The sequence below is a fragment of the Salvelinus alpinus genome, chromosome 17 (genome assembly GCF_045679555.1).
Source record: "Salvelinus alpinus chromosome 17, SLU_Salpinus.1, whole genome shotgun sequence".
NCBI classification, from domain to species: domain Eukaryota; kingdom Metazoa; phylum Chordata; class Actinopteri; order Salmoniformes; family Salmonidae; genus Salvelinus; species Salvelinus alpinus.
Window position 1 is genome coordinate 48,444,352 of NC_092102.1, and position 23,731 is coordinate 48,468,082.

At 42.9% G+C, this 23,731-nt stretch overlaps 3 protein-coding genes across 15 annotated transcripts; 2 read left to right on the forward strand and 1 right to left on the reverse strand.

Annotated features, from left to right (window-relative positions):
- The first annotated feature begins 3,090 nt into the window (after positions 1–3,090).
- LOC139543108 (uncharacterized) lies at positions 3,091–6,673 on the forward strand. 2 transcript variants are annotated; one of them, XM_071349278.1, is made up of 5 exons: positions 3,091–3,328; positions 3,481–5,437; positions 5,633–5,705; positions 6,148–6,258; positions 6,343–6,673. In XM_071349278.1, the coding sequence occupies exons 2-5, from the start codon at positions 3,555–3,557 to the stop codon at positions 6,442–6,444; spliced, it is 2,169 nt and encodes a 722-aa protein (XP_071205379.1). In that variant the 5' UTR covers positions 3,091–3,328; positions 3,481–3,554; the 3' UTR covers positions 6,445–6,673. The 2 variants fall into 2 exon arrangements, with proteins under 2 accessions (XP_071205379.1, XP_071205380.1); XM_071349279.1 differs by having other exon boundaries at positions 5,636–5,705.
- A 176-nt stretch (positions 6,674–6,849) lies between these two features.
- LOC139543109 (emerin-like) lies at positions 6,850–13,876 on the forward strand. 12 transcript variants are annotated; one of them, XM_071349280.1, is made up of 11 exons: positions 6,851–7,052; positions 7,539–7,643; positions 7,997–8,031; positions 8,342–8,424; positions 8,511–8,558; positions 8,647–8,700; positions 8,823–8,876; positions 8,963–9,010; positions 9,135–9,188; positions 9,297–9,353; positions 12,211–13,876. In XM_071349280.1, the coding sequence occupies exons 1-11, from the start codon at positions 6,971–6,973 to the stop codon at positions 12,431–12,433; spliced, it is 843 nt and encodes a 280-aa protein (XP_071205381.1). In that variant the 5' UTR covers positions 6,851–6,970; the 3' UTR covers positions 12,434–13,876. The 12 variants fall into 12 exon arrangements, with proteins under 12 accessions (XP_071205384.1, XP_071205381.1, XP_071205382.1 ...); XM_071349283.1 differs by lacking the exon at positions 9,135–9,188 and having other exon boundaries at positions 6,850–7,052; XM_071349281.1 differs by lacking the exon at positions 8,963–9,010.
- A 1,641-nt stretch (positions 13,877–15,517) lies between these two features.
- LOC139543111 (uncharacterized) lies at positions 15,518–21,517 on the reverse strand. Its single transcript, XM_071349293.1, has 7 exons — positions 20,775–21,517; positions 20,157–20,543; positions 19,583–19,891; positions 19,151–19,267; positions 18,764–18,961; positions 16,458–16,607; positions 15,518–16,101 (listed from the first exon to the last, which is right to left on the reverse strand). Exons 1-7 carry the CDS (start codon positions 20,806–20,808, stop codon positions 16,061–16,063), a joined length of 1,236 nt encoding a protein of 411 aa, XP_071205394.1. The 5' UTR covers positions 20,809–21,517; the 3' UTR covers positions 15,518–16,060.
- Positions 21,518–23,731: the final 2,214 nt, after the last annotated feature.

Here is a 23,731-nt window from a genome sequence, read left to right on the forward strand (position 1 = left end):
GAACCTATCTCTTCCTCATCAGTATGTTGATTCTCCTCTTCTCCTGAACCTATCTCTTCCTCATCAGTATGTTGTCTCCTCTTCTCCTGAACCTATCTCTTCCTCATCAATATGTTGATTCTCCTCTTCTCCTGAACCTATCTCTTCCTCATCAATATGTTGAGTCTCCTCTTCTCCTGAACCTATCTCTTCCTCATCAGTATGTTGAGTCTCCTCTTCTCCTGAACCTATCTCTTCCTCATCAATATGTTGATTCTCCTCTTCTCCTGAACCGATCTCTTCCTCATCAATATGTTGTCTCCTCTTCTCCTGAACCTATCTCTTCCTCATCAGTATGTTGATTCTCCTCTTCTCCTGAACCTATCTCTTCCTCATCAGTATGTTGTCTCCTCTTCTCCTGAACCTATCTCTTCCTCATCAATATGTTGATTCTCCTCTTCTCCTGAACCTATCTCTTCCTCATCAATATGTTGAGTCTCCTCTTCTCCTGAACCTATCTCTTCCTCATCAATATGTTGTCTCCTCTTCTCCTGAACCTATCTCTTCCTCATCAATGTTGATTCTCATCTTCTCCTGAACCTATCTCTTCCTCATCAGTATGTTGTCTCCTCTTCTCCTGAACCTATCTCTTCCTCATCAGTATGTTGATTCTCCTCTTCTCCTGAACCCATCTCTTCTTCATCAATATGTTGAGTCTCCTCTTCTCCTGAACCTATCTCTTCCTCATCAATATGTTGAGTCTCCTCTTCTCCTGAACCCATCTCTTCTTCATCAGTCTGTTGATTCTCCTCTTCTCCTGAACCTATCTCTTCCTCATCAATATGTTGAGTCTCCTCTTCTCCTGAACCCATCTCTTCTTCATCAGTATGTTGATTCTCCTCTTCTCCTGAACCTATCTCTTCCTCATCAGTATGTTGAGTCTCCTCTTCTCCTGAACCTATCTCTTCCTCATCAGTATGTTGTCTCCTCTTCTCCTGAACCCATCTCTTCCTCATCAGTATGTTGATTCTCCTCTTCTCCTGAACCCATCTCTTCTTCATCAGTATGTTGATTCTCCTCTTCTCCTGAACCTATCTCTTCCTCATCAGTATGTTGAGTCTCCTCTTCTCCTGAACCTATCTCTTCCTCATCAGTATGTTGTCTCCTCTTCTCCTGAACCTATCTCTTCCTCATCAATATGTTGAGTCTCCTCTCATTCACTCTCACATCATATTTCTCCACTGAGATATGGTTAGATACAGTTTCAGTTTCTCCACCAGGCTATTACTACCTCTTCCTGTCCTACATCTTCCTCTTCCTCTCTCAGCACCAATAATGTTCCAGGAGACATGTCTGGCTTGGCTTTGTCAAAATAGAGAGACTCAAAGTCTAACTCTCCTTCAGGGATAGAGTCTACAAAATCAACATCACAGACAGAAAAATATCATAATGAGATATAGTATGAGAAAATATATTATTCCAGTCAGCACAAAGACTAATACATTATATATTTTTGGGGATATCTGCAGACTGAAGACTATTTTGGATTGATCCTTTATAACATATTATGCAAGAATGGAGATAAGAACCATGTGTATATGTTCACCAGTAAGTTATATGCTATGGTATATGGTATATGGTATATGACCTAGACCTAGTATATGGTATATGGTATATGGTATATGGTATATGACCTAGACCTAGTATATGGTATATGGTATATGGTATATGGTATATGGTATATGGTATATGGTATATGGTATATGGTATATGGTATATGACCTAGACCTAGTATATGGTATATGGTATATGGTATATGGTATATGGTATATGGTATATGGTATATGGTATATGGTATATGACCTAGACCTAGTATATGGTATATGACCTAGACCTAGTATATGGTATAGGAGCTAGACCTAGTATATGGTATAGGACCTAGACCTAGTATATGGTATATGACCTAGACCTAGTATATGGTATATGACCTAGACCTAGTATATGGTATAGGACCTAGACCTAGTATATAGTATATGACCTAGACCTAGTATATGGTATAGGACCTAGACCTAGTATATGGTATATGACCTAGACCTAGTATATGGTATATGACCTAGACCTAGTATATGGTATATGACCTAGACCTAGTATATGGTATAGGACCTAGACCTAGTATATGGTATATGACCTAGACCTAGTATATGGTATATGACCTAGACCTAGTATATGGTATAGGACCTAGACCTAGTATATGGTATATGACCTAGACCTAGTATATGGTATATGACCTAGACCTAGTATATGGTATATGACCTAGACCTAGTATATGGTATAGGACCTAGACCTAGTATATAGTATATGACCTAGACCTAGTATATGGTATAGGACCTAGACCTAGTATATGGTATAGGACCTAGACCTAGTATATGGTATATGACCTAGACCTAGTATATGGTATATGACCTAGACCTAGTATATGGTATAGGACCTAGACCTAGTATATGGTATAGGACCTAGACCTAGTATATGGTATAGGACCTAGACCTAGTATATAGTATATGACCTAGACCTAGTATATGGTATAGGACCTAGACCTAGTATATGGTATAGGACCTAGACCTAGTATATGGTATATGACCTAGACCTAGTATATGGTATATGACCTAGACCTAGTATATGGTATATGACCTAGACCTAGTATATGGTATAGGACCTAGACCTAGTATATGGTATAGGACCTAGACAGTTGATGCACCTTAATTTGCCAGAGACCGACAGAGACAGACAGAGACAGGGTGGAAGTGGTAGCCTACATCTCTGAAGGATGGAGGTAGGGCTGGGCTTGTGTTCTACATCTGAAAGTAAAAACCACAGCACGGCTGACATGTTGAATCTACGGTGAGTACATCCACATAAACATCTTCTCATGTGGGACTTTATTTATGACAAAGCAAATGCTTTTAACAGACTGTGATTTTCTGCCATTTTAATTAACATATTAGTTTAAACTATTTTGTAGTTCTCTTTATGTACTGTCTGTCTGTCACTACTTGTCAATGTGTTTTGTTCTATTTCTGTATCCCCATTTTGACAGGAAGCTACCTGATGCAATAACAGATGTAACACTAAACTCACTCTCTTCCTGTCAGAAATCTGAAAAACTTAATAGGAAATGAAATGCTGTCAAACGTTAAATCATAACATGTCTCTTGCCTGCTTGTCTCTTGGTAAACTGAAAAACTAAATGCACAAAAATGCAACGACATATATAGTTTGAATTTACCGATCTCCTATTCCACCTAGAAGACGGAACAGAACTTTGCTCATTTGTTAACGGATGCATTTTCAGGTAAGTGTTAATGCAGCTGGTAGTTAGAGCACTGCATCTTCACTGACATTTACTGCAATTACTTCCTGAAAGTTTTTGTTTTTGTTTTTCTGTCTTTGTTATTATTTTCCATCTCATATGATATTTTTCTGTCTGTGATGTTGTCGTTGCAGACACATCCCCCCCATCTTTCCTTGGAGGAGAGTTAGACTTTGAGTCTGTGCATTTTGACGAAGCCAGGCCAGACATGTCTCCTGGAACGTTACCGGTACTGAGAGAGGAAGAGGAAGATGTAGGACAGGAAGAGGTAGAGGGAGAGCCTGGTGGAGAAAATGAAACTGTATCTGACCATATCTCAGTGGAGATATATGACGACGAAGAGGAGACTCAACATATTGATGAAGAAGAGATGGGTTCGGGAGAAGAGGAGACTCAACATACTGATGAGGAAGAGATAGGTTCAGGACATGAGGATACACAGCATATTGATGAAGAAGAGATGGGTTCAGGAGAAGAGGATACTCAACCTATTGATGAGGAAGAGGCAGAGATGATGGACTCGGGAGAAGAAGAGGACACAGGAATAAAGAACCTTGGCTCGCCAGGGGGTTGGTCTGTTCACTACGATGAAGAAAGCTGGGATGGTGCTCTACAGGACATAGAGAAGATTGTAACCACAGGACAACCTTTTGCCGAACAAGAGAGTGAAAACCGTGAAGTCAGAAACGCAGAGCAAGGTGCTTACGAGAACAGTGGTGTGAGGTGTTTTGTGGGTGTCACTGAAGATGTCACCATGGAGATCACAGCAGGTATACGCGAAGAAGAGGAAAGACAGACGGCTGAAGAAAACCAAGAGGAATCACCTGATTCAGACCCGGAGGTCCTGACTAGCTCTATCACCAAAAACCAGAGAGAAGAGGGAAATAAAGTAGCGAACTTACTCTCCCAGCAGACTGTTCCTCAGGAGAATGAAGAGGAAGAAGAGCAAGATGAAGATGGAGCTCCAGAGGTTGTTTATGATTGTCCAGATCCTGCAGCTCTTATGGCCAACACCTTCGTGGAACACCCGCTTCAGAAGAAAATTAAGGAGTTCAAATGGGACGACCACCAAGAGGCGGATGAAAGATTTGCAGATTACCCCTCTGTCTGCTCTCCATGTAAATACAAAAAGGATGGAGGAAAACTGTCTAGTCCCTTGGAGGGAATCTGGAATACAGAGGAGAACGTAGACGTCACGGAAGAGGTAACAGCCGCTATCTCTCCACGCGGAGAAGGTGAGCAAGATTGTGCGATGTTCAATACCAATATTGACACTAGCACGAGGAAGAGTATTGGATACCATCTTGAACCTCAGAGTGACAGCAATGGTTCCAGTGGCAGTTCTAGTGAGGATGAGGAGGAACAACAGAAGTATAATGAAGAACACCCGGCACAGCCAAGATACCAGGGTCTTCCTCGGAGAGACCGGGGATCTGAGGATCCTCCTGTTCAAGTTCAGTGGGGAGGTGGAGAGGAGGACAGCTCCAAGCAGAGTGTTGCTGCCGACCTGCATCTTTCAGAAACCATCTCTGACGTTCCCACTTTTACCCTTCACAGTGAGGCCAGACGCTGTAGAGCAGCTATAACTATCTCCAGAGGTACCGGCAACATGTCATCATCTGATTCTGAGGAAAGTTTCCCCGGAGCGTTGTGGACACCGGAGGCTGAACAAAGAGAGGATAAACGGGAGACTTGGCTTTGGGGTGAGGCTGGGCCAGGCGTTTTAGAAGAGGAACATCTTTGCAAAGTTCAACTGGAACTAGCAGGAAGATTGAAGAGCCACATTCACACTGATATAAGCTGGGACACAGGGGAAAATAATGTGGAACGTGGTGGTTTAATTCAAGATTACCAATATGACGCGTCTGGGATCACAGAGAGTGGAGAACTTGCAGATGAAGAGGACGATGAAGAGGATGATGGGAGTTGGGAACAAGAGAAAGAGAGAATCAAGGCATTCTACAAGTTTTATAATGATTATGAAGAAGAGGGGGAGAATGCCAAGGGAACAGAATGTGATTTTTCAGTGAGGAAGCCTAGAGTTCAGTTCTGCATGGATCCCCTGCCTCAAGTTATTGAATACACAGACAGGTAAGTGAAATAACAACCATAAAAATACTTACGACAACCGCCAACCAGAAAATGCCTATTTCTACTTAAACAAGACATGTCATAGGTACTGTCACTGTCACTGTGGTATAGATGAATGAAATGATTTACTATGTCACTGTGGTATAGATGAGTGAAATGATTTACTATGTCACTGCCTGTCTACTATGTTCTTAGCAGCAGTGATGTAGATTTGGTCGAGAACTTATCTGATGGAGACGAGGACCTGGATTCTACAGAAAGGCTTGAAGTGCGCGCACACACACACAAGCCCAAACACACACACTCTCTCTCTTTCTCTCCCTCTCTCTCTTTGTCTCTCTCTCTCTCTCTCTCTTTGTCTCTCTCTCTCTCTCTCTCTTTGTCTCTCTCTCTCTCTCTCTCTTTGTCTCTCTTTGTCTCTCTTTGTCTCTCTCTCTCTCTCTCTCTCTCTCTCTCTCTCTCTCTCTCTCTCTCTCTCTCTCTCTCTCTCTCTCTCTCTCTCTCTCTCTCTCTCTCTCTCTCTCTTTGTCTCTCTCTCTTTGTCTCTCTCTCTTTGTCTCTCTCTCTTTGTCTCTCTCTCTTTGTCTCTCTCTCTCTCTCTCTCTCTCTCTCTCTCTCTCTCTCTCTCTCTCTCTCTCTCTCTCTCTCTCTCTCTCTCTTTGTCTCTTTCCTTCAGCCACCAGCACATGACGATGTTGTGACTATTTCAGGAGCAGAGTGAGCCTGAGAGACAGACAATGAGTATACCCGAGACTCAGGAGCCACAAGGAGAACTACAAGATCTCAGCAAAATGGCTCAGACTCACACCAAGAGAGACCGAGTAAGTCTTTAACCCACAACTTGCTATAAAAGAAAATGGCATCATTCATTGATTGATTCTTCTGACACACGTGTGTTTCTGTAGTGTCTGAGGGTGCTAAAGTTACTGGTGAAGATAACCCTGTTGACAGTGATTGGACTTCTGACATTTTGGTGGACAAGATACCAACTGGACTTGGACTGGTGATGCGGCTAAAATTGTCTTGCCTAACAACTGTACTGTATTGTCAATGTGTCTGAATATAATTAGAACGTAAAGTAGCAGTAGTTAAAGTTAAAAAATGCTTAATTGTAAGGCAAATGCTATCTCCTTATATGCTGTAGTGTCTGTCACTTATTGTCATCATGGCTTCATCTACATCATGTCTTTATCTGTTTTGTGGATAATAAAAGGGTATATTTATAATTCCATTAAACTTTAAGCGTCAGTCGTTTTTGTTGTTGTTGTTGTTGCACACAAATGTACATCTTATTTTATACATTCTCTGGTAACGTTACTACGTGACTGTTGCCAACGCGCAAGAAATTCAGAGGAGGGCGCTGTCACAGTTTCAATAGAATGTTCAACGAGGACCCGGAAATAACACAGGAATGTTGTGTGGAAGTGGGTGGGGACAGAAGGTTGGTTTTTTGGTAAATGAAACTGTAACTGTTAGTCAACACGAGTAATTGTCTGTTTCAATCAGAGTAGCTACGAATATATCGCCGACAGTATGGCCGCACTGCGCAATAAATCTGACCAAGAAATCAAGGACCTGCTGGATGAGTATGGAATTAAGCATGGGCCTGTCGTTGGTAAGTCATGTTTTGATTAGTTTGAATTAGCTCACGTTAAGCTAAGCTAAACTTACCCAGAGCGTTGACTAGTGTGGGCGGACTGCAGCTCTGACCACACAGAAAATGAAAGAATAACAACACATTTACACAGTTGAAATCTGTAGTTTAAAAAAACGTTATTTTATTTGACATCAGAGTTCCAGTCCTCCCACACTAGTTGTGTGTATATATATTTTATTTTTTATTTTATATTATTTATTTGCCGCGAAAGCCATCGTTAATCATGGAGTGTAGTTGGCTAGGCCAGCCTATGTTTTAAAGTTACAATACATGGGCTGGGCTAGTTATTTTAGCTACAAATTCCTAGTCTGAATAGGCCTGCCTAATAGACTAACTTACATGTCTATGACCAGACAGCCTCAAATGTACTGATGATATTCTAATAATCATGTAACTATGGTTTAATTGCATTACTGAGCCACATCTAACATTTCTGCATTGGAGACACTACAAGACCACTGTATGAGAAGAAGCTGAAAGAAGCCATGGCCAAAGCCAAGGTCACTGTGACAAAACCATCCCCAGACAGAACCTTCTACAGAGAGGACAGTAAGTTAGACATGCATGATAACACAAGGCTACTTTAGGCATACATCTACCATTAGACTGAACTAAGCTCCCTAGTGGCGCAGCGGTCTAAGGCACTGCATCGCAGTGCTAGAGGTGTCACTACAGACCCTGGTTCGATCCCGGGCTGTATCACAACCGGCCGTGATCGCGAGTCCCATAAGGCCGCGCACAATTGGTCCAGCGTCGCCCTGGATAGGGTTTGCCCGGTTTTAGGCCGCCATTGTAAATAAGAATTTGTTCCTAACTGACTTGCCTCGTTAAATAAAAGTTTAATAAAAATTTAAATAAAGTGGAACTTAGGAATGTTGGTTTACTTTTTTTCTTAATTTCAGAGGAAGAAGTCACCTACGTTACCTGTCAGACACCAGTAAGTAATGATTATTTTGTTTTCATTTGTTTCTACAACATGTCCTTTTGTAGACAGAATGTCTTATTATGCAATAAGGCACGAGGGGGGTGTGGTATGTGGCCTATATACCACGGATAAGGGATGTTCTTAGGATACAACCCTTAGCCGTGGTATATTGACCTAATACCACAAACCTCTGGATTGCCTTACTGATATTATAAACTGGTTATCAACATAATAATTAAAATAAATGATTTTTCAGCCAATCAGCATTCAGGGCTTGAACCACTCAGTTTATAATATATTCTTCTGTTTCTCATATTTGCAGGTTAGAAGTGAGGGGCCTTCTGGAGATGGGAAACCCTACATGAGGTCAAGACCAGAGTACAGCGAGAGGGACCGGGTGGATGAGTATGTTTACAGATAACTTTGTGGTCAGTTGATTTAAAGTGGACCAATACAACTAATCAAAGCTTTTCTCACTCTTTCCTTTGCAGTAAACCCTATTCAAGACCCGAGTACAGCGAGAGGGACCGGGTGGATGAGTATGTTTACAGATAACTTTGTGGTCAGTTGATTTAAAATGGACCAATACAACTAATCAAAGCTTTTCTCTCTCTCTCTCCTTTGCAGTAAACCCTATTCAAGATCAAAACCAGAGTACAGAGAGAGGGACCGGGTGGATGAGTATGTTTACAGATAGCTTTGCATTAGTAAATGTTGTGATGTTATTCAGTGTTTTTGTGGTCAGTTCATTTAAAGTGGACCAATACAACTAATCAAAGCTTTTCTCTCTCTCTCCTTTGCAGTAAACCCTATTCAAGATCAAAACCAGAGTACAGAGAGAGGGACCGGGTGGATGAGTATGTTTACAGATAACTTTGTGGTCAGTTCATTTAAAGTGGACCAATACAACTAATCAAAGAATTTCTCACTCTCTCCTTTGCAGTAAACCCTATTCAAGACCAGAGTACAGCGAGAGAAACCGGGTGGATGAGTATGTTTACAGATAGCTTTGCATTAGTAAATGTTGTGATGTTATTCAGTGTTTTTGTGGTCAGTTGATTTAAAGTGGACCAATACAACTAATCAAAGCTTTTCTCTCTCTCTCTCCTTTGCAGTAAACCCTATTCAAGATCAAAACCAGAGTACAGAGAGAGGGACCGGGTGGATGAGTATGTTTACAGATAGCTTTGCATTAGTAAATGTTGTGATGTTATTCAGTGTTTTTGTGATCAGTTGATTTAATAAAATGTATCAAAGCTTTTCTCTCTCCTTTGCAGTAAACTCTATTCGAGATCAAGACCAGAGTACAGCAGCGGAAGACAGTACATTGATGAGTAAGTCTTGTTTAAACAGATTTCACATTGTTTATGTATAACAAATGTTTTCATAGCCTGGTCCCAGATCTGTTGCGGTCTTGCCAAGTCCTATGGTCATTATTGTTCCCGAAAACAACCAATACGAGCTGGCAATACAGCATAAACCAATCTGAAACCAAGCTAATTGTTCAGAGATGTGATTTCTGCTTCTCTGACATGTATCCTTCATTCATATACACTAGGTAGTCCACTGTTCCATTGGAATGTACCTATAGTACAGGGCATTCATAAAGTATTCAGACTCTTTTCACTTTCCCCACATTTTGTTAAGTTACAACCTTATTCTAAAATGGATTAAATAAACCATTTTCCTCACATCTACACACAATAACCCATAATGACAAAGTAAACAGGTTTTTAGAATCTTTTGCAAATTAATTTAAAAAAATATACCTTATTTACATAAGTATTCAGACCCTGTGCTATATGACTGTAAATTGAGCTCAGGTGCATCCTGTTCCCATTGATCATCATTGAGATGTTTCTACAACTTGATTGGAGTCCACCTCTGGTAAATTCAATTGATTGGACATGATTTGGAAAGGCACACACCTGTCTATATAAGGTCCCACAGTTGACAGTTCATGTCAGAGAAAAAACCAAGCCATGAGGTTGAAGGAATTGTCCGTAGAGCTCCGAGACAGGATTGTAACGAGGCACAGATCTGGGGAAGGATACCAACACATTTCTGCAGCATTGAAGGTCCCCAAGAACACAGTGGCCTCCATCATTCTTAAATGGAAGTTTGGAACCACCAAGACTCTTCCTAGAGCTGGCCGCCCGGCCAAACTGAGCAATCGGGGGAGAAGGGCCTTGGTCAGGGAGGTGACCAAAAACCTGTTGGTCACCTTGACAGCACAACCATCTCTGCAGTACTCACCAATCAGGCCTTTATGGTAGAGTGGCCAGACGGAAGCCACTCCTCAGTAAAAGGCACATGACAGCCCGCTTGGAGTTTTCCAAAAGGCACCTAAAGGACTCTGACCTTGAGAAACAAGATTCTCTGGTCTGATGAACCCAAGATTGAACTCTTTGGCCTGAATGCCAAGTGTCACGTCTGGAGGAAACCTGAAAATGAGTGGCCCAGCCAGAGCCAAAACCTCTGGAGACCTGAAAATAGCTGTGCAGTGACGCTCCCTATCCAACCTGACAGAGCTTGAAAGGATCTGCAGAGAGGAATGTGAGAAACTCCCAAAATACAGGTGTGCCAAGCTTGTAGTGCTGCCAAAGGTGCTTCAACAAAGTACTGAGTAAAGGGTCTGAATACTTATGTAAATGTGATATTTCCGTTCTTTTTTTAAATATATTTGCAAACATTTCTAAACCTGTTTTTGCTTTGTCATTATGGAGTATTGTGTGTAGATTGATGAGGGAAAAACAATTTCATACATTTTAGAACAAGGCTGTAACTTAACAAAATGTGGGAAAACTAAAAGGGTCTGAATACTTTCCGAGTGCCTTCAGGAAGTATTCCCACCCCGTGACTTTTTACAGCCTTCATTTTAAAATAGATTCAATGGAGATGTTGTCTCTGGCCTACACACAATACTCCATAATGTAAAAGTAGAATTATGTTTGTAGAAATGTTTACAAATTTAATACAAAATAAAGCTGAAATGTTTTGAGTCAATAAGTATTCAACCCTGTTGTTATGGCAACGCCTAAATACGTTCAGGAATAATAATGGTGCTTAACAAGTCACATACGTTGCATGGACTCTGTGGGCAATAATAGTGTTTAACATGTTTTTTTTGAATGACTACCTCATCTCTGTACCCCACACATACAATTATCTGTAAGGTCCCTCAATCGAGTAGTACATTTCAAACACAGATTCAACCACAAAGACCAGGGAGGTTTTCCAGTGCCTTGTAAAGAAGGGCATCTAACCTAAATGACAGAGTGAAAATTAAGAAAGCCTGCACAGAATACTAATATTCCAAAACATACATTGTGTTTGTAATAAGGCACTAAAGTAAAACTGCAAAAAAGGTAACAAAGAAATGTACTTCATGTCCTGAATACAAAGTTTTATGTTTGGGGCAGATCCAACACATCGGAGTATCACTTTTATATTTTTAAGCATGGTGGTAACTGCATCATATTATGGGTATGCTTGTCATTGGCAAGGAAATGTGAGGTTTTTTTTAAGGATAAAAAGAAACAGGATAAAGCTAAGCACAGGCATTATCCTAGAGGAAATCCTGGTTCAGTCTGCTTTCCACCAGATACTGGGAGAGGAATTCACCTTTCAGCAGGACAATAACCTAAAACACAAGGCCAAATCTACACTGGAGTTGCTTACCAAGAAGTGCCCTAGTTACAGTTGTGACTTAAATCTACTTGAAAACCAATGGCAAGACCTGAAATGGTTGCCTTGCAATGATCAACAACCAATTTGACAAGGCTTGAAGATTTTTTTTTTTTAAGTATGCAAATCTTATACAATCCAAGGTTTGCAAAGCTCTGAGACTTACCCAGAACGACTCACAGCTGTAATTGCTGCCAAAGGTGATTCGGGTGTGAATTCTTACGTAAATTAGATTTGTGTTTCATTTTCAATACATTTGCAAACAAAAAAACATTACAAATATCTAACTTTGTCATTATGGGGTATTGTGTGTAGATGGGTGAGGGGAAAAAATAATACATTGAATCAATTTTGAATTCAGGCTGTAACACAACAAAATGTGTAATAAGTCAAGGTGTATGAATGCTCTGTATAAAAACAGACCTATCCCCTTAACAAAGGAAGCTTTTACTGTGTTGTTCTGATCACATAGCTGAATGTAGTCATGTCTGAGACTGTTTTCAGGCCCCATGTCTACAACACACCGTCGTCTTCATCATCCTACTCCAAACCAACGCCCGTGATGAAGTCTGGAGGTGTCGTGAAGAAGGAAAACACGACGAGCTCTGGGAGACTGATCCCTCTCTGGATCCAGTTCCTGGTCTTCCTGATCGTAGCCGGATTCCTCTACTTCATATTCACTAACATGGAGTCTGCAGAGAGTAGCCCCTTTAACAAAATCCAATGATCAAATTTACAAATACATGTCAATGTATTTGTGTTCATTAGGCAAGAAACGGTCCAAAATGGGGAAGTACTATTTGAACTTGCGCTATAAGAATCGCTTGTTTTCTGTTGGACAATGTTTTTAAAATGTTTGATTAACGTGTGTCCTAATGAATACGACCCAGTTTGCATATTTTACAAATATATTATGGCATTTCCCATGCCTGTTTTTAACTCTTTTTGCGTGTTCTTTATATAAGGTGACTGACATTGGGTTCTGGGAACTTTACTATTGGTGAAAGGAAAGCAGTAACATTTCCTCCTGTCCCAACTCCTATTGTAGTTACTAGATGGTGATGTGTATATAGTGTTCTGTTTATCATAGAACTATCTTAGGGTGCTTCTACTGTGGGTAATAGTGAAGCCACTTTTACTCACAGTACTATCTTCATCTTCACAAATGTAGAGAGCCCACGGCCCACAGTAAATGTAGAGCCCACAGTAAATGTATATGATACGGTTTATTTGGTATGATTTGGTAATGGCTATTTGTGTAAAGGTCCTGACACAATGAGCCATCTAGTTGTTTAGTCAGCCAGATGCAGTATCCTCATATTCTCTCTGCATTCTTGGGGGTATACAGTAATACAAAGCAGTACTGTAGCTTGAAATGGGCATGGGGGGGTCTAATTGACTCAACAACCAAAAACACATCTAAGTTTTAACTGGAAAATGTCTAGTTATTTCTGGAAGATAGCTGGCTAACTCATGGATCCTGCATTGTAGTATACCCCTCAGGAGAACCTCACCTGGCATTAAAGTTCTAAATGACGTCACAAAATTCTAAATGACGTTTTAAAGTTCTAAATGCCGTCACAAAATTCTAAATACCGTTTTAAAAATGCTAAATGACGTTGCAAAATTCTAAACAAGGCTACCATAAACAGATCCATACCCCCCCCCCCCCCCCCCCCCGATTTAATTGTGGGGGACAATACAGTTCTAAATGAAGTGCCGTATCATTTTGAACTGTTAATGATTTCTATCCATACATTTATAGAAATGTAATTGCTGTGGTCGGTGTATCGTCATTTGAAATGTGAGTTGTGGTTTTGTTAGATGTACTCGTGTTAACGCCTGACGTCACCACAAGACATGCCACTGTTTTTTATTTTTCTACACCTGCAGTATCATTTGTAATAGTAACTTTTTAACGTTTTCAGACACTTGTCTGTTTTATCAGAGGAGATCACTTTGGTCACACAAGAATGTTTATAAGCACAGGCTGTGTCCTATATAGGCAATAGGATGCCATTTAGGACAGACTCAGTTTACAAATGAAAATACTTTCAGCAGGACAGTAACTGTTTACATAGATTTTTCTGACTGTTCAGATATATTTTGTATCCAGCCATTGAGTCATTCATAGGATTCTCCAACTTTAAAATAAATGTTTTTATATCAATTTGTCCGCTATTTCTTTATTTCATTTGAATTAGAGCTTAGTAGTATTAACTACTAGAAGATATAACCTGTGATAACAGAATGTAAGAAAATAAATTATTTGTAATTTGTTCCCAGCTCCACAGTGAATAGAACTTAGTGAATGTGGTAATTCATACCGAGTGAAATATAAACCCCATAGATTCTAGATACTACAGAGGGCGTACGAGTCTCTCTCGGAGAAGGACGTCCCAACGGGTCTCGGAGAAGGACGTGCCAACGGGTCTCGGAGAAGGACGTCCCAACGGGTCTCTCGGAGAAGGACGTCCCAACGGGTCTCTCTCGGAGAAGGACGTCCCAACGGGTCTCTCTCGGAGAAGGACGTCCCAACGGGTCTCTCTCGGAGAAGGACGTGCCAACGGGTCTCTCTCGGAGAAGGACGTCCCAACGGGTCTCTCTCGGAGATGGACGTCCCGACGGGTCTCTCTCGGAGATGGACGTCCCAATGGGTCTCAAAGCCATCTTTCCAAATGGAGTGAAGCCTGGGCATCCGAGGCAACGTCACAACTATCAGTAAGATGGTCACAGATCTGTAAGCGCTACCTTCCCAACTCCTATAGCTGCAACGTTAGACATTTCTCTTAACCTTTGGATCGCTATCTGTAAAAGCAAGAATTCAGTATCCTTGATGTTGGCCCCTGTTTAATTTACTGTGCTGTCTTTTAATAAAATAAAATGAATTAGAATAATAGTGTAAACAACATAATTGATGTTTCACAGTCAAACTTTCAGTCTTAGTACCAATATCAAACTTCTAGCCTGGTCCCAGATCTGTTTGTGCCGTCTTACCCACTTCTGTTATTGTCTCACCAACAGAGGCATGTCAGCACAAACAGATCCGAGACCAGGCTATCAAACTACTCCATTCAGGAGCGGAGACAAACCTAAGTGAATCTTTCTTCAGTCCAACAAGTTTCCACTGTTCTCTTGTTGACCATCATTTAAAATGTGATTTTCCTGTGTTTTATATATATATTTCCACATTGATGCTGGAATAATACTATGAAAATGATGATAATGCCCTTTTAGTGTAAGAGCTGTTTGAAAAGACCACCTGACATTTCAACTTGTTTTTGGTGGGATGGAGGAGATTTGACCTGCCTGGTGACCTCACTAGGCAGGTGGGATGGAGATTTGACCTGCCTGGTGACCTCACTAGGCAGGTAGGATGGAGATTTGACCTGCCTGGTGACCTCACTAGGCAGGTGGGATGGAGATTTGACCTGCCTGGTGACATCACTAGGCAGGTGGGATGGAGATTTGACCTGCCTGGTGACATCACTAGGCAGGTGGGATGGAGATTTGACCTGCCTGGTGACCTCACTAGGCAGGTAGGATGGAGATGTGACCTGCCTGGTGACATCACTAGGCAGGTGGGATGGAGATTTGACCTGCCTGGTGACATCACTAGGCAGGTGGGATGGAGATTTGACCTGCCTGGTGACATCACTAGGCAGGTGGGATGGAGATTTGACCTGCCTGGTGACATCACTAGGCAGTATATTAGTTAACTGAACTAGTTATTAGTCCGTTTTCTGCACTCAGACCACTCCCAGACAGGTCCTAGAAAAATGATTGCTTGAGAAAGTCTTTGCAAAAGAAGCTATTTTTGTTTATTTTATTTGAAAACAAATCACAGTAAAGTACTTAATTGTTACCCAGAAACGATTTGATATCGAGATAAACACAGCTACATTGGATATTTTAAATCATTGGAACACAGTGTTCTATTTCATGTCCATAATTATCAGTTGTAGCTGGCATGACAACTGCTCCCGAAAGGCCAATGTGTCCAGAAAGGGTCATTATAGTCATTGCCCTTTTCCATTGTTGATTGTAGTGTTTATTACAGTGTACCTGGTATATAGATGATGACCTAACAATTATTCTACCTACAAGTGCTGCTGTCATGTTCTAATGCAGGATTCTACCAGGTACTACTAGTAGATGGTGAGAGACTGAGGCAATGTCCGTGTCGATGTCTCCTTCGTAGTGTTTTGGTAACTTGGTCTTGTGTGTGTGTTCTCCACCTGTGCTCCAGAGCCATCCTTCAGGAAGGTTTGTCAGCTCAGGAATGTCTCTCCATGGTTCCACCTTTACGGTTCTCTCAAAAACACCAGGTCCAAATATACAGCAACTGCCCAACTCACAATTTTATTGCTAAGGCAACGTAAGTGTTGTCCACACCTGTTGATCAAATCAGACATGTAAATGGTCGTGTCAGTGTGTTCATGGTTGTACAGGATGATTCTTCTAAATTACCTTGACCGTGGTTACCTTGACCGTGGCCAGGAATACAAACTGACATGCTTTGTATCACCATTGTTTCTAAGCATATCAGTTTGGATTCCAGCGGGGTTAGGGTCAATTCCATTTCAATTCAGGAAGAACAATGAAATTCCTATTCCCTTCAATACTTTTCAATGAGGAAAATGTGGAATTGGTTTTACTTTCTGAATTGACTGGAAATGGAACTGACCCCAACTTGGATTCTAGGCTAAAGCTAGGAGTAGGAAGGTGAATTATACATGACAAGGACTCACAGGTTCTGGTCTCTCTCTCTAGCTCCGAGGGTTTCTTCTCCCTCTTGCAGAGCACTCTGGCAACGACGATGATGATGATGAGAGCCACGAGGAAGGTCAGAGCAGACGCCAGCCAGCTGATCACCATAGGGCTCAACACTGGGTCCGGGTCTGATGAGGGGCACACGACCCAGATGGACAGACAATATGAGAAGTGATACATGGTTTATATCTTCCAGGTCTGATAAGGGTGGACGCAACCAATGATGGACACAAACAAACATGAATATATGTATGGCCACAACCCAGACGGACAGACAGTCATTATATGAAAGTATAAACAGTTTACATTAGAGTTTTTCATATAATTCATTACAACTAAACACTAGATCATCTATTTTTATGATCATCTGGGTTTCTTTCTCTGCATTAGAATTTAAGAATCTGGTAATCCATGACAACAACAAAAAACATTCAGATAACCGTTCTAAATCGATAAATAACCTTCATGACACCAATCCACAAGGCCTGAGTTGGTGCCCTAGTAGGCTGACCTCGGATATGTTTGTGTTGTCTTGGCAACTCAACAACCATAGGAGTAGGCCATACAGCACAAACACATCTGGCACCAGGCTACTGCCCTAGATGCTGACTAGCATGGCCTCACCTCCGATGGACCAGGCTACTGCCCTAGATGTTGACTAGCATGCCCTCACCTCTGATAGACCAGGCTACTGCCCTAGATGCTGACTAGCATGGCCTCACCTCCGATGGACCAGGCTACTGCCCTAGATGCTGACTAGCATGGCCTCACCTCCGATGGACCAGGCTACTGCCCTAGATGCTGACTAGCATGGCCTCACCTCCGATGGACCAGGCTACTGCCCTAGATGCTGACTAGCATGGCCTCACCTCTGATGGACCAGGCTACTGCCCTAGATGCTGACTAGCATGGCCTCACCTCTGATGGACCAGGCTACTGCCCTAGATGCTGACTAGCATGCCCTCACCTCTGATGGACCAGGCTACTGCCCTAGATGCTGACTAGCATGGCCTCACCTCTGATGGACCAGGCTACTGCCCTAGATGCTGACTAGCATGGCCTCACCTGATGGACCAGGCTACTGCCCTAGATGCTGACTAGCATGCCCTCACCTCCGATGGACCAGGCTACTGCCCTAGATGCTGACTAGCATGGCCTCACCTGATGGACCAGGCTACTGCCCTAGATGCTGACTAGCATGGCCTCACCTCTGATGGACCAGGCTACTGCCCTAGATGCTGACTAGCATGGCCTCACCTCCGATGGACCAGGCTACTGCCCTAGATGCTGACTAGCATGCCCTCACCTCCGATGGACCAGGCTACTGCCCTAGATGCTGACTAGCATGGCCTCACCTCCGATGGACCAGGCTACTGCCCTAGATGCTGACTAGCATGGCCTCACCTCTGATGGACCAGGCTACTGCCCTAGATGCTGACTAGCATGGCCTCACCTCTGATGGACCAGGCTACTGCCCTAGATGCTGACTAGCATGGCCTCACCTCTGATGGACCAGGCTACTGCCCTAGATGCTGACTAGCATGGCCTCACCTCCGATGGACCAGGCTACTGCCCTAGATGCTGACTAGCATGGCCTCACCTGATGGACCAGGCTACTGCCCTAGATGCTGACTAGCATGCCCTCACCTCCGATGGACCATGCTACTGCCCTAGATGCTGACTAGCATGGCCTCACCTCTGATGGACCAGGCTACTGCCCTAGATGCTGACTAGCATGGCCTCACCTCCGATGGACCAGGCTACTGCCCTAGATGCTGACTAGCATGGCCTCACCTCTGATGGACCAGGCTACTGCCCTAGATGCTGACTAGCATGGCCTCACCTCTGATGGACCAGGCTACTGCCCTAGATGCTGACTAGCATGGCCTCGCCTCCGATGGACCAGGCTACTGCCCTAGATGCTGACTAGCATGGCCTCACCTCCGATGGACCAGGCTACTGCCCTAGATGCTGACTAGCATGCCCTCACCTCTGATGGACCAGGCTACTGCCCTAGATGCTGACTAGCATGCCCTCACCTCTGATGGACCAGGCTACTGCCCTAGATGCTGACTAGCATGGCCTCACCTCTGATGGACCAGGCTACTGCCCTAGATGCTGACTAGCATGGCCTCACCTCCGATGGACCAGGCTACTGCCCTAGATGCTGACTAGCATGGCCTCACCTCCGATGGACCAGGCTACTGCCCTAGATGCTGACTAGCATGCCCTCACCTCTGATGGACCAGGCTACTGCCCTAGATGTTGACTAGCATGGCCTCACCTCTGATGGAGATAGGGAGCGGTTGGCTCTCCCGGGACATGAAGGTTCTCCCGCCCAGCTGGACCTTGTAGAGGCAGTAATAGTAGCCCTCGTTGGAACGCTGTGCGTTTAAAAAGGCGAAGGTGACGAAGGGCGAGAGGGCAGGCAGCGACTGTCGTACCGTGCCGTTGGAACGGATCAGACGCAGCTGGACAGAACCTTAGTAAGGAAATAAGATAATATGACTAGATAGCTACATTTACAAAAACAATGTACTGCTTGTTCTTGGCTCTATGGACCGGTTTCCCGTGCACAGCTTAGCCCAAGACTAAAAAAACTTGCTGACTGGAGAATCTCAATTGAAATTACTCCAGGACTAGGGCAAATAAATAAATTAAATCAAGTTACCTCCAGGGTACTGCTGCTCGGTGGAGCAGGTGATGTTGAAGCTGTGGCCTTTGATGACAGAGCCTGTGGGAGCCTCGATGGACGTGTTGTACCAGTGCAGAGGAGTGTGCAGCTCCACTGGCGAGAGGGAAAACAGGGGGTTGGGCATCAATTTGACCCGTCATTGAGTTACAGGATAGATCCAACTTACAAAACAAGTCACAGTCAAGTCATTTTTGTTTCTGGGAAAAGATATCAGGACTTTAGACAAAACCAAAAAATGACAAAAGATAAAGTAAAGGTAAAGTGTTTAGTAAGGAGAACATGTTTTGAAAATGGAGTGAAATGAGGCGGTACTACCATCTATCCTGAACATATGAACACTGAACTTTAGGGCATTACCGTAGCAAATAGCTTTGTTTTCTTCCATTTTATATCGAACTGATGACTCACCCACAGTGATGTTGATAGAGTTGCTAGGTGGAGAGCTGAGCAGGGAGGAGGGAGAGCTGCCCTTGATCCTGTACAGACAGCTGTAGCTGCCCTGGTGTGTAGCCTCTTGGTCTGACAGAGTCAGCTCCACCCTGGTCTGGGCAGAGTCCACCCTCTGAGTCACCAACGGGGTGTCTATGCCCCTCTTATACAGGTGGAAGTCCTTCAGGTGGTGGCCCAGTAGCACAGTACAGCTGAAGCGAACCGCCTCCCCGGCAGAGAAGACAGTGTGAGGGGAGAGCAGGGACAGGGTGGGCATCAACAGTGTACCTGTAAGGGACAAAAGCTTTGTTATATATCCATTAGGATAGTTCCTAGCCACATACATTGTCTCAACAACAAACAAAACAAAAAAATCACACCACACGTATATTATCAATTGTTAATCGTTGCCATTGTTCATATGTATTCCAACATGGAAATGTTTTCTGTCCCATAACAAATCCTAGGTGTCCTTGCCTCCTGTAGCCTGGGGATCTGTTAAACAGTTTCAACAGATCTGGCACCAGGCTATCCTCCTGGGCCTCAGTCTCACCTGAGCATTTCACCCCAGCGTCATTATTATGGGTGCAGGTGAGGTAACTGTGGAGGACCCTGGGACATCGCATCAGGCTCGCCTCGTGGCCAGAGCACTGGACGTGCCTCAGCCAGATCTCTCTGGAGCCCCTGCCAAACGCAGCTCCACGGAGGGCGTTCTCAGCCAGCCCACAGCCCAGCTCCAGGCACACCACGTCAGCCTCCCTCAGGTCCCAGCCGTGGTCACACACCGTCCCCCACTGGTTCCTCTGGAATACCTCCACACGCCCCGAACATTCACTGTCCCCATTGACGAGCCGGATGAACGACACGCCATCTGCAGAGGGTATCATTTTGAGCAATTCACCATCTGCATTGACTCCATCCCAAGTAACAAGAGCACAGCCTGTATGGGAACAGCATAACGAAGAGAGGAAAACAGTACATTAGAACTATAATCATGAAAATACTGCAGAGGAGTCATTGCTACAGTACAAAGCAGTACCTTTACAGTCAAGGTTATGACACTTGCTCATCACATCAAAGAGCACATTGAAATACTAAGCTAGTTCTAGAATGAACAAATTACACCATATAACCATCAGGCACAGAGCAAAAAATTTAAATCATCTCTGACCTAGCGTACAAAGGACAAGGAGAATCTTCAGCATCTTTGTCACCGTTCCATTTGACCGCGAGTCGAGAGATGATGATGACAGCTCGATGCGATTTTCTGGGGAACAGACTACTCAAAATGCACCGGACAATGGAGTCCTTCAACTTGACACCACTATAGCTGGCTGGTTAACAAGTCAAACTATCGCGGCGCAATACTAGCCGAATGATTTCGGTGTGCTAGCTCGTACAACTGGCTATAGCATACCTATTCGCGTCAGCGAACTAGCTACATTCCTTCATACGTGCTTAGTCCGTCGCGGTCCTTCTTTTCACATTTAATATCAAACATGTTAACGTTTTAAACGGAGAACACTACCATGTCGTTAAAATGAATGTCCATTCAATATCAAACTTTTTTGAGAGAAGGCGAAGATGATGGTTAAAAACGAGCTAGCTAGCCTGCTAGTTCACTAGCTAGCATATAGTTACTCTAGTTAGCTAATGGGGTGGATGGCGTAGCTATAGTTAACATTATAGATACATTATTCTTTATCATCCATATATAATCACTTCAAGGCGTTCGGTAAATCCTTTAAAACATTTTTGTGTTTGTTTACGAAAACTAGCTAGACACAGGTCCGTGACGCGTTGTTTTTACGTCATCAGACAATGTATGTAAGCGATTCCCAAACCTTCCATCACACACAGAGATGAACCTGGAGAAGATACCCCTGAGCATGCTGGCCCTGGGGCTCTGTTCACAAACAACAATTACAGCATAAGAAAACAAATAATTACTTGACACATTGGAAACAATTAACAACAAAAAAACAAGCAAACTGGAATGCTATTTGGCCCTAAACAGAAAGTAAGTACACAGTGGCAAAATACCTGTCAACTGTGACTGACCGAAAATTAAGGAAAACGTGTGACTTTCCACAAAGTGACCCAGTGAGCCAGTCAGCGAGCATCCTTTTTTTTTTGCCTTCACACCTCCCTTATCTCACCTCACTTGCTCACATTGTATATAGACTTATTTTTCTACTGTATTATTGACTGTATGTTTGTTTTACTCCATGTGTAACTCTGTGTTGTTGTATGTGTCGAACTGCTTTGCTTTATCTTGGCCAGGTCGCAATTGTAAATGAGAACTTGTTCTCAACTTGCCTACCTGGTTAAATAAAGGTGAAATAAAAAAATAAAAAATAGCCTTGCTATTGAGAGGCCTCTGTAGGCAGACCTGGCTCCCAAGATAAGACGAGCTATGTGCACACTGCCAACAAAATGAGGTGGAAACTGAGCTGCACTTCCTAACCTGCCAAATATATGACTGTATTAGAGACACATATTTCCCTCAGATTACACAGACACACAAAGAATTTGAAAACAAATCGAATTTTGATTCGAATTTTGACTTCCATATATATTAGGTCAAATTCCACAGTGTGTCATCACAGCAGCAAGATTTGTGACCTGTTGCCACAAGAAAAGGGCATCCGGTGAAGAACAAACACCATTGTAAATACAACCCATATTTATGTCAATACATATTCCCTTTAGTGCTTCAATTATTATCACATTGTTAAAAAACTACATAGCCACAATATGACATTTGAATTTCTCTATTCCTTTTAAACTTTTGTGAGTGTAATGTTTACTGTTCATTTCGGATTGTATATTTCACTTTTGTTTGTTATCTATTTATTTTTGCTTTGGCAATGTAAACGTATGTTTTCCATGCCAATAAAGCCCTTTTGAATTGAACTGAATGTTTTTCTCTGGCTTGTGACGATGGGTCTATTCATTACACCGATTATGTAGCGAAAAGTTTAGTCTGTCGCAAACGGAAACGTTTCGCAACGAAAACAAGATTTCCTATTGGACAAATTAATGTAGGTCCCTCCCCGTTTAGTTCTGTTTGCTCTGTTTACTTCCGTTTGGTTCTCAAACTGTAATTGTGTTCTGTTGCAATGCGTAATGAATACACCCAATGACCATCCCACAAAAACAATTTTTTAAAGTGTGACCATCCTTCCATCCCACAGACAGAGGTCACTCATTCACCACCAGCTACTCTGCTACAATGTATCCATTTCATACTGTATGTGTGGATGAAGCTACAGGTCTACACTGAGTATACAAAACATTAAGAACACTTGCTCTTTCCGTGACATAGACTGACCAGATGAATTCAGGTAAAAACTACAATCCCTTATTGATGGCACCTGTTAAATCCACTTCAATCAGTGTAGAGATGAAGGGGGAGGAGACCGGTTAAAGAAGGGGTTTTAAGACTTGAGACCACTGAGACTTGGATTGTGTATGTGTGCCATTCAGATGGTGAATGGTCAAGACAAAATATTTCAGTGCCTTTAAACAGGGTATGGTAGTAGGTGACAGGCGCACCGGTTTGTGTCAATAACTGCAACACTGCTGTTTTGTTTTTTACACTCAATGGTTTCCTGTGTGTATCGAGAATGGTCCACCACCCAAACGACATCCACACAACTGTGGGAAGCATTGGAGTCAACATTTCCCAGCATCCCTGTGGAACGCCTACAACCCAGTTTGTTACACCCGCAATAACATCTGATAAATATGTGTATGTGACCAATACAATTTGATTTGATTTGAACACCTTGTAGAGCCCACGCCCTGATGAATTGAGGCTGTTCTCAGGGCGAAAAGGGGGGAGGTGCAACTCAATATGAGGAAGGTGTTCCTAATGTTTAGTATACTCGGTGTATACCTCAGTGGGACGAACCATCACACAGGAAAGTAGCCCATCTTTGGTAGACAGTAATGACCTGCATGCAGGTACTGTAGGTAAGGGTAACCATATGGATGGATGAAAAATATCTTTGGAGAACAAACATTCTTGATGCTCCTTTGATAACAGACAGTCCCCCACCAATCACTGAAAGAGCTTTGTCATCCCACTAATTCATCTGACTATATGAGTCAGATAACGAGTTG